Source organism: Spermophilus citellus (assembly GCF_964194105.1).
Source record: "Spermophilus citellus genome assembly, chromosome: 2".
NCBI classification, from domain to species: domain Eukaryota; kingdom Metazoa; phylum Chordata; class Mammalia; order Rodentia; family Sciuridae; genus Spermophilus; species Spermophilus citellus.
Window position 1 is genome coordinate 72,390,839 of NC_138183.1, and position 16,075 is coordinate 72,406,913.

At 39.6% G+C, this 16,075-nt stretch overlaps 1 protein-coding gene across 1 annotated transcript in view; it reads left to right on the top strand.

Moving 5' to 3' along the window:
- Positions 1-16,075, top strand: part of MAMDC2 (MAM domain containing 2) — a 180,450-nt gene that overhangs the window by 107,161 nt on the left and 57,214 nt on the right. The window contains exons 7-9 of the mRNA XM_081281720.1: positions 3,502-3,595; positions 10,501-10,644; positions 15,112-15,377. Coding sequence (XP_081137846.1) covers positions 3,502-3,595; positions 10,501-10,644; positions 15,112-15,377 — 504 coding nt within the window. The remainder of the gene's footprint in view (positions 1-3,501; positions 3,596-10,500; positions 10,645-15,111; positions 15,378-16,075) is intronic.

A 16,075-nucleotide genomic window follows, 5' to 3' on the forward strand; every position in this document is an offset into this window, starting at 1 on the left:
ACACACACACTCACTCATACATCCTCACAGTCTTTTCTTTACCATTTCCTCTCCTCTGACCATGAACTCTGCTCAGATAACGTTTGTATGAGTGAAATGTTGCTGAAATTTTTTAAATCAATACTTGAGAAGTTACAATGCCCAACACTACTAAATTTAAACACATCTTTGAGTCCACATGAATGTGGTTTTGTTCCACTGGTCTGAACCTATTCACTGGTATTATTTGCTCTTGCTAGTTGCCAAGAAAAGAAACTTGTCCAACAGAAATCAGAGAATTTAATGTCACCATATTCTCAAATAAATTTTAAAAAAGGAAAACAAACATTGGAAATTTTCAGAACAAGAAAAAACACATTGGCATGTGGACTGTGATTAGCATATCCTCATCAGAAACATTATCCTTAATCTACCTACTCAATGTGAACAATTTGTTTGCTTTACCAGTCAGTGCATTGAAAGCTCAATGTCATGGATTTGGATCAATTTGTATACTTAATTTGCCCCTCTCATATATTCTTTCATTCATCTGTTTCTTCATTCATTTGTTCCTTCATTTATAGTCCCTTTCTCTGGTCAAGAGAAGCTTACAGGGCTCCCCATGGACTTTGGAGTCTGGATACCAGGTCCCTCTAAGACCATTGTGATTAAGCTGAAAGGGACCTTATGAACCATTTAATCCAATCTCCTTTTTTGCAAAATTGAAGAAATGGAGTCAAGAAAGAAAGAAAGAAAGGAAGGAAGGAAGGAAGAAAGGAAGGAAGGAAGGAAGGAAGGATCTGTTCAGGCTAATTAGTGGCTAATTGAGCTTGAACTTGAGTAAATTCAAGAGGGAGTTAAGCTGAAGGAAAAGATACAAAATTAGTTCAGAGCTTCTTACATACCTGATGCTGTACTAGTATCTTTATATACATTATCTAATTTAATCTACCCCACAGTCCCTCAAGGGAGGTGTTATTTTGCCTGTTTTAATAGATGAGAAAAGCAAGACCCTGAGAGATTTACTGATGTATATAAGTTGCCTAACTAGTGATGAAAATAAGATTTGAACTCTAGTCTCTCTGCCTCCAAGGCACTATTCTCTTGCAGAAGAGACTACAAACTAAAAGTCTATGGGTCAAATTTAGCTCATAGTTATTTTTCTGGATGCTAGAGTGGTTTTTTGTTGTCTTTGTCTTTTTGTTGTTGTGGTTTTGATTTGATTGTTTTCACTTTTAATTAATTGCCAGCATTAAAAAATTCAAAAATTACAAATAAAACCTAAAGGTTCAAGTCCTTTTGATAATTTGTTGGCCACAGAGACATTAGACTTGTATTTTTTGCTAGGACTACCACAATGAGGTCACTCAAAAATGGGTGCTTACAAAACAGAAATGTAGTGTCTTGCAGTCCTTGAGGCCTAAAGTCCAATATCAAGGGGTCAGCAGAACTTTCCTTCTGAGGACCCTAAGAGAATCTGTTCCCTACTTCTTCCTTGGTGGTTTGCTGGCATCCTTAGGTTTACAAGTCTCTGCTTCATCTTCACATGGCATTTTCTTTTTGTGTATGTCTCTCTCCACATCCGTATTTCCCAGGGGTTTTTTGTTTTGTTTTGTTTTGTTGTGTGCGGACGTACCAGGGATTTAACTCAGGGGCACTAGATCACTGAGCCACATCCCCAGCCCTATTTTGTGTTTTAGAGACAGGGTCTCACTGAGTTGCTTAGTGCCTCACTTTTGCTAAGGCTGGCTCTGAACTCACGATCCAAGATGCCTCAGCCTCCCGAGCTGTTGGGATTACAGGTATGTGCCTCTGCTCCAAGCTCCATATTTCCTGTTTTTTTTTTTTATAAGAATGCCAGTCATTTGGATGAAAGGCCCTCCCTACTCTAGTATGACCTCATCTTAACTAATTGCATTTGCAGTGACCTTATTCCCAAATAAGGTAACATAGTAATGTGATGGGGTTAGGACTTCAACATGTGAATTGGCTGGGGGACCCAATTCAGCCCATAGCAGCCATAACATTCCCATAGGCCAGCAACCGATGAAGGTGAGTGGCAGTGCCCCCTCTAGAAGGGCTTACCTTCTTCTTTTCTCAAGAGTCTACACCACAGCAAGCCCACTTGTTGTGCTTACCCTGCCTGCCTAGTGCTGATAGGTGTTTAAGTTTTAAGACCTGCTCCACACTGGGTCTTCTCATGCTTTAAACTCATACAGTGAAACCTGGTGTGCACCTGGGTGGTTTTCCCCATACAGGCAAAGGCTGTGTTGACCACCCCTGATCCCCATGGTCACAGGCAGAAAGTTGATTGAGATCAGAGTTGTGACAGGTAAAAAGCGAAACAGAAGGGATTGCACTCATGGACCCAGGTGTTTTCTAACCATTGGAACACATCTAGCCATGCTGAGATCAGGGTCCTCCTCTCTGACTGCTACTTCTTTGCCTAGGCCCTCATCTAACACTCCATGTAGGGAGAAGGGAAAGAGACTGGGAGGGCTTAGTTACCATTGGACAGCAGGGGAGAACCTGGCCTGCTTTCTTCACTTAGCCTATTTTTTTCTTTAATCAAAGTTTACAGTGCTAATGACTTCTAGAATTCTATCAGAAATAAGGTAAGCACTTAAGCTGATATTAACAGAAGAAGGAAATCCACCAGTGAATACCAATTTAGGGTTTCTGACATAGTCTACAAGGGCTGCTATAACAAAAGGCCATAGATTGAGTAGCTTATAAACACTGGCATTTGTGTGTGTGTGTTTCTGAGGATCAAACCCAGGGCTTTGCTCATGCTAGATAAGTTCTCTACCACTGAACCATGCCCCCACTTCAGAAATATTTCTCATATTTCTGAAGCCTATGGGAAGTCCAAGATCAAGCCAATGACAGATCTGGTGTCTGGTGAAGGTCTGTTTCCCGATTCATAGTTCACGCTTTCTCGCTCTGTCCTCACATGATGGAAAAGGCAATGATCTCCTCTGGGATTAGAAGGGCACTAATCCCATGCATGAGGCCTCCACCTGCATGACCTAATCAATTCCCAAAAGGTCCCATCACCAAATTCCATCATATTGGGTATTAGATTTTAACATATAACTTTTTTTAAAAAAATTCTTTTTTATTTTTTAACTACACGACAGCAGTGGAAAGTATTGCAACTCTTATTACACATGTAGGGCACAATTTTTCATATCTCTGTATATAAATTATGTTCATGCCAATTTATGCCTTTATACATGTACTTTGTTGTTGTGGGTTTGTTGATTTTTTTTTTTTGGTTTTTTTTTTTTTTGTATTACTCAACATATAACTTTTCAGGGGGAAAAAAACATCCAAACTATAGCAATTTCATCCTCCCTAACAGAGACTTTGAGGTTGAGTAGGGTACTGTCTAAACAATTATTTGGGGGAACATGATTACATAGGTACTTATAATTTGACCTGGTTTTATTTACATATCATTTTCCAACAGCTTAACAGAAAATATGTAAACAGGTGAAAGCATATAATTTTCCTTCCCAGGTTATCTTTGAGGTTGCTTTCAATGGTCCCAAAGGAGGATATGTTGCCCTGGATGATATTTCTTTCTCTCCTGTGAGCTGCCAAAATCAGACAGGTGAGTGTTCTCTTTTTTTTCTTTTCCCAATTTGGAATTGTCTTTTCTCAATAGATGCCTGTGGTCAGGCCTTGCTTTAAATTATCTTTTATTTCCTCATTCTCATCCTTAAAAAATTAATTAACCAAAAAGTAATTTGGGAGGGGATTATTATCCTCTTTTTCCCCTCACAGAGTGAATCTAATTTTTCTGAAGTCATAGGCCAGTTATATCTTAAGGCATTTTCATCTTCCCTGCCTACTGGAAAAAGAAAATTAAATAACACGATTTTACTCCAGCCCATCTTTCTCTTTAAAGGATATCTTGGACCCATAAATGGGTGGCTGAGGATCTGGGAAAAAACTTTCACAGTCTACCAAATAGGATTATAAAAAACTCTTTCCAACTTTAAGTATCCAAGATTTATGCCCCTATGTGTAAGGATGTTAGTGTTGATAGATATCTCTACAATAGTTTTGACTAAATATTATATCTCTTAATTTAATTACTTTCTCTTTCAAAAAGAACCCTCAGATAATTTTATCATGGAAAAAATTTTGCAGTGCCATAACTTTGGTGTTTGGAGAGAAGATTTTTTACTTCCTGAGAAAATAGATAAGCAAATTGACTCAAAATGTATTATGAAATAAATGTTTTAGAATAAGAAAGGTGGCAATATATTAATGATAACCTAGATCAATGACATTGACCTTACCATTTAGTGAATTTGTTTCCTGGAGAGACCCAGGGAGACACTCTGATCACCCATCTTATTAATGAGTACTTGTTCTAGGTTTTGGAGCATGGGAAATAACTTTTTTAAAAAAAAAGAATTTTTTTCTTAGTTAGAGATGGACATAATACCTTTATTTTATTATCATTTTTATGTGGTGCTGAGGATTGAACCCAGTGCCTCACACATGCTAGGTAGGTGCTCTACCACTAAGCTTCAACCCCAGTCCCAGGAAATAATTCTGAACCTGACTTTCACTTAAGAGACTTGCTTGTCAGTTTAACAGGGTTTCAGATATATTCTACTATCAAGGAGACTAAGAAAAATAGTATTTTCTACTTGAGCTAAATTATTATCTCCAAATTAGAAATCTAATTTGCTTAAACTAATTTTTTGCTAATTCTAATTTTTTAAAAAGTAAGTAAATAGCTTGGAGGGGTGGCACATGTCTGTAATCCCAGCAGCTCCTGAAGCTGAGGCTGAAGGATCGTGAGTTCACAGCCAGTCTCAGCAAAAGCAAGGTGCTAAGCAACTCAGTGAGACCCTGTCTCTAAATAAAATACAAAATAGGGCTGGGGATGTGACTTAGTGATGGAGTGCCCCTGAGGTCAATCCCTCATACACCCCTCCTCAAAAAGTAAAGAACAGAATCAGGCTGGATTTACATGTTTTATCATTTTTCGAGTGTGAATGTGAGTGCTACATATAAAACCCAGGGCTCTCACACAAGCATTCTACCACTGAGTGACACACCCAGGTCCCATTTTATACATTTTAAGTGATTGAACCCAAATAATATCAAAGAGTATCTAAGTTTGACAAAAACACAGAAACCAAAACTGTTTCACTTCTCCTAAAATTTGATGACTTCTTAATTCCACCAGCTAATATTTTAATTATGTTAGCAATAATTTCACAACCTCTTTATCAGTATTTTTAGGATGTTCCTCTTCTCTGTTACTAGACAGTTATATTGAATTTTATATTTCCATGTTATATATGTGAGAGAAGAAATATTTACTCAATATCTGCACTGGATAGAGGGTGACATGAAGAAGTAGCTGAGAGGTAATGGGATCAACCTTAATAAATGCTCTGCTTTTTTAAAAAGATTCAGAATATATGTAAGCTCTTGCCTACTACATTGGTGGTCTGACTAGTAAAAGGGAAAAATTCCAGCAAAATGAGACCCATTTAAGATGTCTGGTAGGCCCTCAGTCTGTAAAAACACAGCCCACATAGAAACCTCTTCCCTGCAGGAACCCCCTCTGTATTCATTTTTATACCAGTAGGTTCATGGAGGCTTCATACTGGTCTTCAGAACTTCCCACCACACCAACTTGGCTTTAAAGTGGTTTAGTTCCATCATCACAGTGTTATGCTTAAGAACCGGGAATTTGGGTTCACATTCCTATTCTGCCACTTACAATCTGTGTGATGTTGGTCATGGTATTTAATCTCTTTGAGACTCCATTTTCACAACTATGGAGCAAGGATGGAAGAATCTGTTTCAGAGAGTGGTTGGGAAGATTTATGTGTTAATGTCTGTTACGGCCATAGCATAGAGTAAGAGACCAAAAAATGATTGGTCGTGAGACAGTATTATTAATTCAATTTTCAAAATATGTCCATCCCTTTTCTGAAGAACAGGGGGTCAGACTGAAGTGAAAGAAAACCAGCAGCAGGCACAGCCTGTGTGTCAACTGAATCCACTTCACTGAGCAGCTGTGGGGCTGACTCAGAGTCTCTAGAAGCTTAACCCTTTGACTTTTATACTTCATCTTGCATTTCACAAATAGTTTATGCCCTTCTGTTTATAACAGGTGCCAACTTTTTTTCCTTATCTTGGTTAGCTCCAGACTTCTTGTCTTTCCATTCCCCAGCTGGATCTAGAGTTTTCTTACCTCATCTCTCTAGTAGTCTGAGACAGGAATTATTTCAACATGTGAAAGATCACATTCCCACCATCTAGCTGGCTTTAAAGTTAATACAGACCTGAAATGCATCACATAATTACAGATGTTGAACACTAATATCACATATCCCCCTGGGATTCTTCCAGAAAACAGTGATACTTGCCTCCCCACTTTGAATTATAGCACCTCACAAATTCCCTTGACCTGGAGCTAACACTCTAAAACTATGCTCTCCTTTTGGTCGAGAAGTCTTTGAATGCCTCACAAGCCATCCTGTTCACTTTTAGGAATCCTGCCTGGATGCCCAATCCCAAACTGATAGCCCCACTGCTCTGCCATTTGTAGGCCCAACATCTTCTCTGACCTTGAGTCCACCTGATCCCCAGGTGAAGGTCGGAGAGAGCCCTAACACTCACTGTATTCCTCTCAGAGGATCACTACCTGAATCCTTGAATCTTCTCTGCCTAGTCAGTGGCTCAGCCCCATGTGTCATCAACGATCTCCAGGAGAATGCCAGGTCCCACTCACTCTTCCCCAAGACAGCTTTGGTTTGTATCCATCTACTTTAGGGCCTGGCTTATTTGAAATAAAGCTGCCCTGCAAATTTAGCAGCCTTCACAGCACACCATATACAGTGTCTCTCTTTTAGTACTACAGGGGCTGATGAGCCTCTTAGATCTATAGAACTGATGATGAGTTGGTCTCCATGAACTCCATGGAGCGGAGGAAAGGATGGGAAGCACTCCCCAACTGTTCTCTCAATTGTAACACACTCCAGCTAATTAGATTATTTTCAAAGCTTCTTACTTCCAAGAAGTTCAAATGTCAGAAAGCCAGTAATTAAAAGTTACATGATGATGCTTTTCTGGTAACTTGCTTCATGGGGCTTTGTATCTTTTTTCCTGATCATCAACTGATGCTTAGGGGCTTCCATCTGTTTCTGATTCCTTCCTGTGCTTCGAATATGTTATTAACACTCCCCAGCAGCTCATTTTGTGATCACCACTTGACCCATAAACAAGCTTGAAGCAAAGGCTTGGCTCTACCCCTGATCTCTAGGCAACTCTATGTGAGTCAAAAAAAAAGCCCTCTGGCCCCATCTTCCACAACCGAATACTGTCTGAGGGCAAATGAGCATTCTAGGGGAAGAAGATTTAGTATTAAAGTTAACTTTTGAGATTTTGTTTATATCAGACCACAGACAAATCCGCTAAGACTAGGTATTTAGTAAAACAATATAATACCACTATGAGGACACTGAATATAATCACCCATGGTGACTCAGTTCATCACTATGATCCTTGCTTACTTTCAAGTTTTGTTTTGTTTTTTAATAGACTTCATTTTTTAGAGCACTTTTAAGTTCACAGAAAAATTGAGCAGAAAGTACAGAGATTTTTTTACATACTTTCCCCCCAATAAACATCAATGTCAACCAGATTCTAGTTTACACTAAGGGTCATTCTTGGTATTGTATATTTTATGGGTTTGGACAAATTTATACTGACATATATTCCCCATTGTAGTGTTATACAGAATATCTCTCCCTGCCCTGCCAACTGCTGATCTTTTTATTGTCTCCTTAGTTTTGCATTTTCCAGAATGCTGTATAGATGTACTCATAGTATTTAGCTATTTCATATTGGTTCCTTCACTTAGTAATATGCATTTAAGTTTCCTCTATGTCTTTTGGTGGCTCAGTAGCTCATTTCTTTTCAGCAATAATGTTCCATTTTCTTGATATGCTGCAATTTGCGCCCATCACCTACTGAAGGACATCTTGGTTGCTTTTGTGCTTTAGTGGTTAGAAATAAAAACTGCCATAAACTTTCAGGTTTTACTATTATCTGCCACCTCATCCTACACATATAATAAATGGGCTAAGATTCTCTTGCAGCCACCCAAAAGTGCTGCTTTGAGATTGATTCCTGATGAATAATTTCATTTTGTGCATGGCAAATGGGAATACCACACCAATTCCTGAGCTTGATGGCCATCTGTAGATTTTGGATTTCCCTCTGTTTTTTCTTTACTAAGTAGCAGAGGATTGACTAAGATTAAGAGAATCATGAGATTTCCTGTGGTCTCAAATCTCCATGGGAGAAGAAGAAAAAAAAATCTCCATGGGAGAATGTTGAAGTATCCTCGTTTGTATGACATCAGAGTCATTTTTCACAGACTTTGTCTTCAGGGCTTAAAGATACAACCTGGTGCTGACAGAATCAGGACAGAACAGGGTGGGGACTAATCCACCAGCCTTAGAGTACTGAGAATTCTCTTCCTCTCCTTTTCTCCTATCTGGCTTATTAAAGTTTGTCCCTATAGCACATGACCTCAGATAGTATCAGGTTCCAGTTATACAGGAACATTTTCTTCCTATTCACTTTTGGTTATGTGTTGTTAGTCACTTATTTTCATTAAGAAAATAAAGTAATTTGTGTTTTTGAGACTCTATTTTGTATCATTTCAAACTCAGACAAAATCTGCTCCTATATTCCAGAGAACTGCCATATACTCTCCTCCTGAGTCTACAAAGCGTTAACATTTTGCCTTCTTTGCTTTAGCAACCATTTAAGAGTAGGTTGGGGTCTGGGGCTATAGCTCAGTGGTAGAGTGCCTGCCTAGCATGTGTGAGGCACTGAGTTTCATCCTCAGCACCACATATAAATAAAAAAGGAAGGAAGGAAGGAAGGAAGGAAGGAAGGAAGGAAGGAAGGAAGGAAGGAAGGAAGGAATAAATTGTGGCCATCTACAACTAAAAATAAAAATAAAATAAAAGAGTAGGTTGCAAACACCAAGCCTTTACACTATGTATTTATAAAACCAAACATATTCAGCAACAGAACTAAAGAATGATTACAAAATTTGAGAAGTTTAATGCTGATACAATATTTTCAACTAACTTTCAGTTCATATGATGATTTCTCCAATTGCTCCTATAGTGTCCTTAACAGCTCTCTGGATCAGGATTGAATTTTGGATCCCTCCTTGCATTTAGTGTCATGCCTCTTTCCCCCTCTTTAATCTAGGCCAGTTTCTAAATCCACCTGAAAGTTTTCTTTCTTTGAAAATTGACAAATTGAAAGCAAGTGAGTCTTTATCCCTAAACAGCTTCCTGTGCCGCCAGTTCACAGGAAGAACTTAAATGTCTCTCAAGATGATTACCCAGGTATACAAATTAGCATCCTCTCTCCCTGACCCCAGAATATTCTACCAGCATGCAGACCAGGATCACATTTAGCTAGACTGAACATGTCCCAAACTACTATAGTAACATCCCCTCTGGACTCAGAGGGCAATCTACAATCTAAATAGTGAGATTTATGAGTCATTTGTTAATAGGACTAGATGTTATTCTCAAAAGTGCAGATATCTTTTATGTTCCATTCCCTTCAGGTAATCTGGGCTGTGGTGATATTTATAGACCAAGATAAATAATACCAGAACTCTGCAAAGCCAGAATAATAGCAGCCCCCTGTTAGAACTGGTGCAACTTTTGAGCCAGGTGTGGTGGTGCGCACCAAGTGTGGTGGTAGTAGAATCCCAACTATTAAGAATTATAGCTACTGTAGAATCCCAGCTATTCAGGAGACCAAGGAAGGAGGATCACAAGTTCAAGGCCAGCCTAGGCAATTTAGCAAGATCAGTCTCAAAATAAAAAATAAAAAGGGGCTGAAGATGTACAGCACCCCCGGGCCCCATTCCTAGTACTGAAAAAAAAAATGGTGTAGCTTGGAACTGTGTGGTTTACAACTGAGTGTTGATTTTCTTCAACCAGATTAGCTCCTACTACCAAGGCCAATTATAAACAGATCTGGGCTATACTTCTGACAGAGATTCATCAACAAAGGAAAATTATTTCTGGAAAATATTATCTTCAAAATAATATTTCTTACAGAAAAATTAAGAATCTCTTAAAAATCCGTTCCTTTCTGTTTTAAACTTGAGTGAATTTTGAGCTGTCAAGGATATGAACAAATGCTCTGAATCTTTACATCTCAAGAGGAAATTCCTTTTGAAATCTGGTACTTATTTATTTTTAAGAGAATGTGAACAGGGCTTCTTCCTCCCCTCCCCATAGAGAGGAAAAGAACAATTTTCCTGTCATGTTGAAACATTGGTTTGATGCTTCCCATCAGCCTGCCACTCAAGTAAAAATATTTTGTTGTGTTTTACCTCCACAGTCTCCCCTGGCACAACTGTAACCATGTCTGTCAGCTGATGTAGTCCTTTGAGGTCATTGGGCTTGACTATAACTTTGGTTCTCATTTTCTCAGAGCTTCCTTTCAGTGCTGTGGAAGCAAGCTGCAATTTTGAGGAAGATCTCTGCAACTTTTACCAAGATAAAGAAGGTCCAGGTTGGACCCGAGTGAAAGTAAAGCCAAATGTGTATCGGGCTGGAGATCACACTACAGGCTTTGGTAAGTTGGGAGTCTCACATGGAACATCTTGATGTGGTGTTCATGCATCATTGCCATTTTTACTCCTTACCTATGTCAAAATCGAAAGAAAGAGAAGGAGAGAGAAAGCAAGCAGGCCGGCAGGCAGGCAGGCAGGCATCTCTGAGAAAGTAATCAGTAATGTTGTATTTGACCATCTTTTAAAATTGTAATTCAAGTTGGCTATACAAGCAAAAGTATCTGCCTATTAATTAAATAGTCAAGCCTTTGAAAATTATTTTGCTGTTCACTTTAGATGAAATACCCTTTCAAACTTATTGGATTCTGTTTATATGAATTCTCCAGAAGAGATACATAGAGACAGAAGGCAGATTAGTGGTTGCCAGGGACTGGAGTGGGAGGAACTAAGGGGTGACTGTTTAATGGATACAGGGTTTGCTTTGAGGGTGATGAAATTGTTCTGGAACAAGATAGTTGTGATGGTTGTACAGTATTGTGAATGTGTTGAATTGTGCACTTTAAATTGTTAAAATTGTAATTGTATGTTATATATTTTATGTTGTGTGTAAAAATATATATCATGGGAAGAAAAGATGCTACTAAACAATGGATGTGATCTATGAGGAGCTCTTAGAAACCAGTTTGAGCACCTTGTATATGGATTTATATTACTTTAATGACCTCCTTTGTGGATCTCACCCCAGGAGAGACTGGTAGAAATAATTTCATCGCAAGGCACACACTGTCTCATTCATTTATTCATTAGGTATTCGTATCCTGGTGAATTTACTCTGATGCCAATAAAACTGAAGTTACAGATCTCCTTACTTGCACAGGCCCTGAGAAAGGGCTTAGAAGGGGCCATCATAACATTGAACCTGCTATTTGATATTATTCTTTTCTTAGAGATTTCCCAATTTGTAGAAATGCAGGCCCTAGAAAAACTATTCTGACCTGACCACATGAATGCCCAGAATATACAGTAATGGTGAGTCAGATATGAATCCTCCTCTTGCTGGCTGACAATCATTTCAATGGATAAGCGAAATGTTAGAAAAATGTGTATACAATACACTTCTCAGGAAGAAAATTATTCCTGCCAGGTAGGAAATCTTCCTTTCCACCCTAGTTTCTGTGGCTGGAGCTGAGAATTACACTGACATAAGACATATAACAGGAGAAAAACATACACATTTTATTTAGTTTGTTTACATGTACACAGAAGTCTTCATAAGAAAAATTGAAGAATTAAAGAAACACATAGGCCTGAGAGCTTATTTATCAATTTTAATGAAGAATGATTAAACTGTGCAGAAGTGACAAGACAAAGGAAAAGGGTTGAAGCTTCCAGGGATTCTAAATTATGGGAAAGTGACTAGGACATAAGTGGGGGAAAGTAATGGAAGATAAGGGTTATTTTAGTAGGTTTGTTTGTACAAATCCACTTTAATATCATCTCCCAATAGAAAAAATATTAACTCCCAGTCCCTGGTGATTAGAATACTCTTCCATTCCTGGAACAGGGTGCTAGGAAAACACCTTGTTCGTGGGAAGTTTTATGACATGGTTTTAGGTAGAAAGAGGGAGGGCAGAGAGCCCTGCTGACGCAGGGTCAAAGGTGTGATTTATGCAGTCCAGGGAGAGAAATAAAAAAATGTCCACGCACTTCTGCCCTACTCAATGCTTTTTTAACCTAAATCACTCAATACAATTTCACTCTATAGGTTCTTAATCAAGGAAATGACAATCCTTAATTCTAGGCACTGCAATAGACATAATCAATTCACAGCAAACAATTCTAGATTAACTCTAAGCACTGCAAACACACTTAATCATGACAGGCTAATTGACAGACATTCCCTCTGCATGCTAAGTGACTTGTTTGTGCCTGTCAGATCAAAAGTCTCAAGCCTTAGGCTTAAAGTCCAGCAGATGCACACTCAGACCAGGAACAGGTCTGATCAGGTCAGGAACCAAGGCAGTCTTCTCCTGGGAGGGTTGTAGGGAGAAGTTGCAGCTCTCAGGGTAAAGATGTGGCTATAGAGTCTGAGAGGTGAGGAAAATGCAGAGGATCAGCAAACAATGAAAAGTATTGGGCTGTCAGTCCAGGTCCTCATCAGGCTCTCAGCATGAGGGCATCATTGTCAATTGGCTGAATGTCTGTTCATTTTTTCCAATACTTATATCAAATTTTTGGGCTTTTGACCCCTCTTTTAATCCTTATCAGTTGCCACCAGGTCTCTCAGTGACATCATTTACCCTGGGGTTAAAACATCTGGTCTGGTGGTCCCCACACTGATCTTTTCACCTTTCCTTCTTATCGGGGGGTAAGGATAACCTGCCAGAGGCTTCACTCTTGAGTTTATCAGGGTAGGGAGAAGTGACTTGTTTGTGCCTGAGGGCCATACTGGAGGGCTCCACTAGGCTTGGCTGGTGAAACTGCAGGTTTCAAACAGGAGTTTTAAAATGGCTCAGGCTTAAGTCCATCCTTACACTTTCTGCCTCTGCTGTCTCTCAAGTATTCTTCAACTCAAAATAATCAGCACTCCAAAGAGGCTCATCTGGCAGCAACACATCTGATCTCCTTCAGTGAATATGAGAATCCAGAGAGGAACCTGACTTGGCTTGGGGATTCAGGGAAGGTTTCTCTGAGGGAAGTTGCAATTAGCTGAAAGAGTGTGAGTAACCAAACAGAGGAGAAGTGTCTGTAAAGGCTTTGAAAAGAGCTGATCACACCAACACATAGGAAGGTTAGCATGACTGTACCATGGAGAAGTGGTGGCGAGAGTGGAGGACATGAAGTTATTGAGGGAGATAGGTTATGGATGCAGCAGACCAGAGTAAGTGCTGGGGATTTGATCATAAAGAAAATGAGAATGTAATGCCAGATTCGTGGGACCCCAGTAGACTTCCAGGAGCTGAATCCGATGCAATCACACAAGACTCTTTATTGTAAGCTTGAGCCTGGACTCAAAACCATTTCTGATGCAGTGGTCCCAAGGAGTGAGTCCTGGTTCTTTGTTCAGTGAGATTTTATAGGTTTTGGGGGGATACTCTATGCATCATTTCACACCACAGGAAAATCAAACAACAACTCTTAACATTGATTAGCGCATTCACTGGCAGGAACAAGTTGTGTAAGGGTGATTGGTTAGTACAAGAGGGGGATTGGTTTGAACTGATTGGTTTAATCCGTGAGGGGTGTACGTGCTAAACTACATGGTTTCCTACATGTTATCAACCACCCAGACTACTGGGGGGTCATCTGGCATCCCAGGTATTCTCCATGTCTCATGCTGATTGGTGGTGGCTAGGGGGTTGCTATGGGTCCTCACCTAGCCTGAGACAGGGATACCTGGCTCTACAGATCTCTCCTGTTATTTACAGACAAACAACTCAGCAGGTGGCTATCTGCCCAAGAGTGCTCTGTGGGTTTTTCCAAGGACAAGGGTCACTGTGCCCTCACATGTCCTTAAGAGGAAAGAGAGTGAGCTTTGGTGTCTCTTCCTCATCTTATAAAGTGAGTTAAATAACTGGTTAGAACTAAACTGTCGAGCAAACACTGAGGTACCCAGAAAGAAAAAATAAATAAAAACAGGAGGATGAGCAGAAAAGGGAATAAAAACTAATGTCTGTGTGTGTGTGTGTGTGTTTTTCTTTTCTGCCCTGGCTTTCTAGGATACATAGACCTATTTTAAGTTGACTTTGTGGGTGGAAGGACAGGTGGGAGGGAGAGGTTCCTGTCCTTCTTTATGTTATTTAGAAGAAATAAGGGAAGAATATAGATCTTCAGTGCCCTCTGATTGGAAACCTATTCTTTGGGGACAGGTTTGAACATGATCAGGAGAGGAGTAGGGTCTATCTAGACACACAAATGCCACAAAGCCTGTCAGACCAGCTAGTCATACTTTCCAGCCCTACTGGTCACTGCAAAGAGAAGAAGGAAAAGTAAACTCTGGGCCTTCCATTCACCATGACCTGGTACTATGTATACCACCTAAGTCAGCCAGTTCACACAGGCAGCTCTTAGCCCCAAGCTGACTTCATCCCTTTCATTTTATGAAAAGTGTTACTCTTAACTGATGACTAAAATCTGGGCCTATGAAGTAGGAAATCTATACTAGTTCATGAAAATGACTTAGGATTGCAGAAAGTTTCATTTGCAATGGAGGCACATGGATGTTTTTTATCACTTAAAAATCCCTTCTTGTGGCTGTGGTTGTGGCTCAGCTGTAGAGTCCTGATCTAGCATGTGGGAGACCCTGGGTTTGATCCTCAGCACCACATAAAAATAAATAAATAAAATAAAGGTATTGTGTCCAACTACGTCTAAAAATTAAGTATTTTTTAAACCTTTCTTGCATTTGTAGCCTATGGGAATAGTTTCTGCTGGTAAATCCCACTGCCTTTAGCCACATTTGCCGCTTGATAATCTGGGGTAGATTATTTTGCCTTGCTGTTACACTAAATGCTTTGTCTTGTTGACAGGATATTACTTGCTGGCCAACACAAAGTTTACTTCTCAGCCTGGCTACATTGGAAGGCTTTATGGTCCCTCCTTACCTGGAAACTTACAGTATTGCCTACGTTTTTATTATGCCATCTATGGGTTTTTGAAAATGAGTGACACCTTAGCAGTTTATATCTTTGAAGAAAATCACGTAGTTCAAGAGAAGATTTGGTCCCTGCTTGAGTCCCCAAGAGGTGTTTGGATGCAAGCTGAAATCACCTTTAAGAAGCCCATGCCTACCAAGGTACAGTAGAACCAATACATCTTTTTTCCATTTGCAATTGTTGGACTGGACTAGTGAATTCCTGTTTAGTCACTGTCGGCTGGTAATGTGTTATGTCCCTTATATTTAGGCTCTCAGCCCTGCCCCCACACACTACCCAAGCCATGTACAAGTTATTCCTTCAGTTCTTCTTCAATCTGGGTCTCCAGATCATGACTATCCAGGGAGTTTGGTTATTTTTCATTTAAGGTCTCCTGTAGATTGTCCTCGGACTATAGTATATGAAAACATTCCCCTCTCCGCCCCCCCACACACACACACACACACACACACACACACACACACACACACACACACACACACACACACACACGATAAGAATGTTAGGATTTAAAAACAGATGAAATCACTGAGCCTGGTCCAGTGTTAAATCTTTAAGGTCAACAACTGAGAACAGGATGTATGCTCAAAGTATAGATCCAATCCTGCCCCAGTCAGAGAATTTACATGAGGGATTCATCATGTAAATTCTGATAGCAACAAGAATACAAAACACCTTTATTGCAGGGGAAAGGCAAAAAAAAAAAAAAAAAAAAAAAAGACTAATCTCCTAGGCTTCCCAACTCATAAACTTAAGAAAATTTTACAGATATAATAAATTCTGTCAGCTATAACCAGAAATGAAACTAGTGTGGAAAGATCCATTTTGTTTCAGTCTA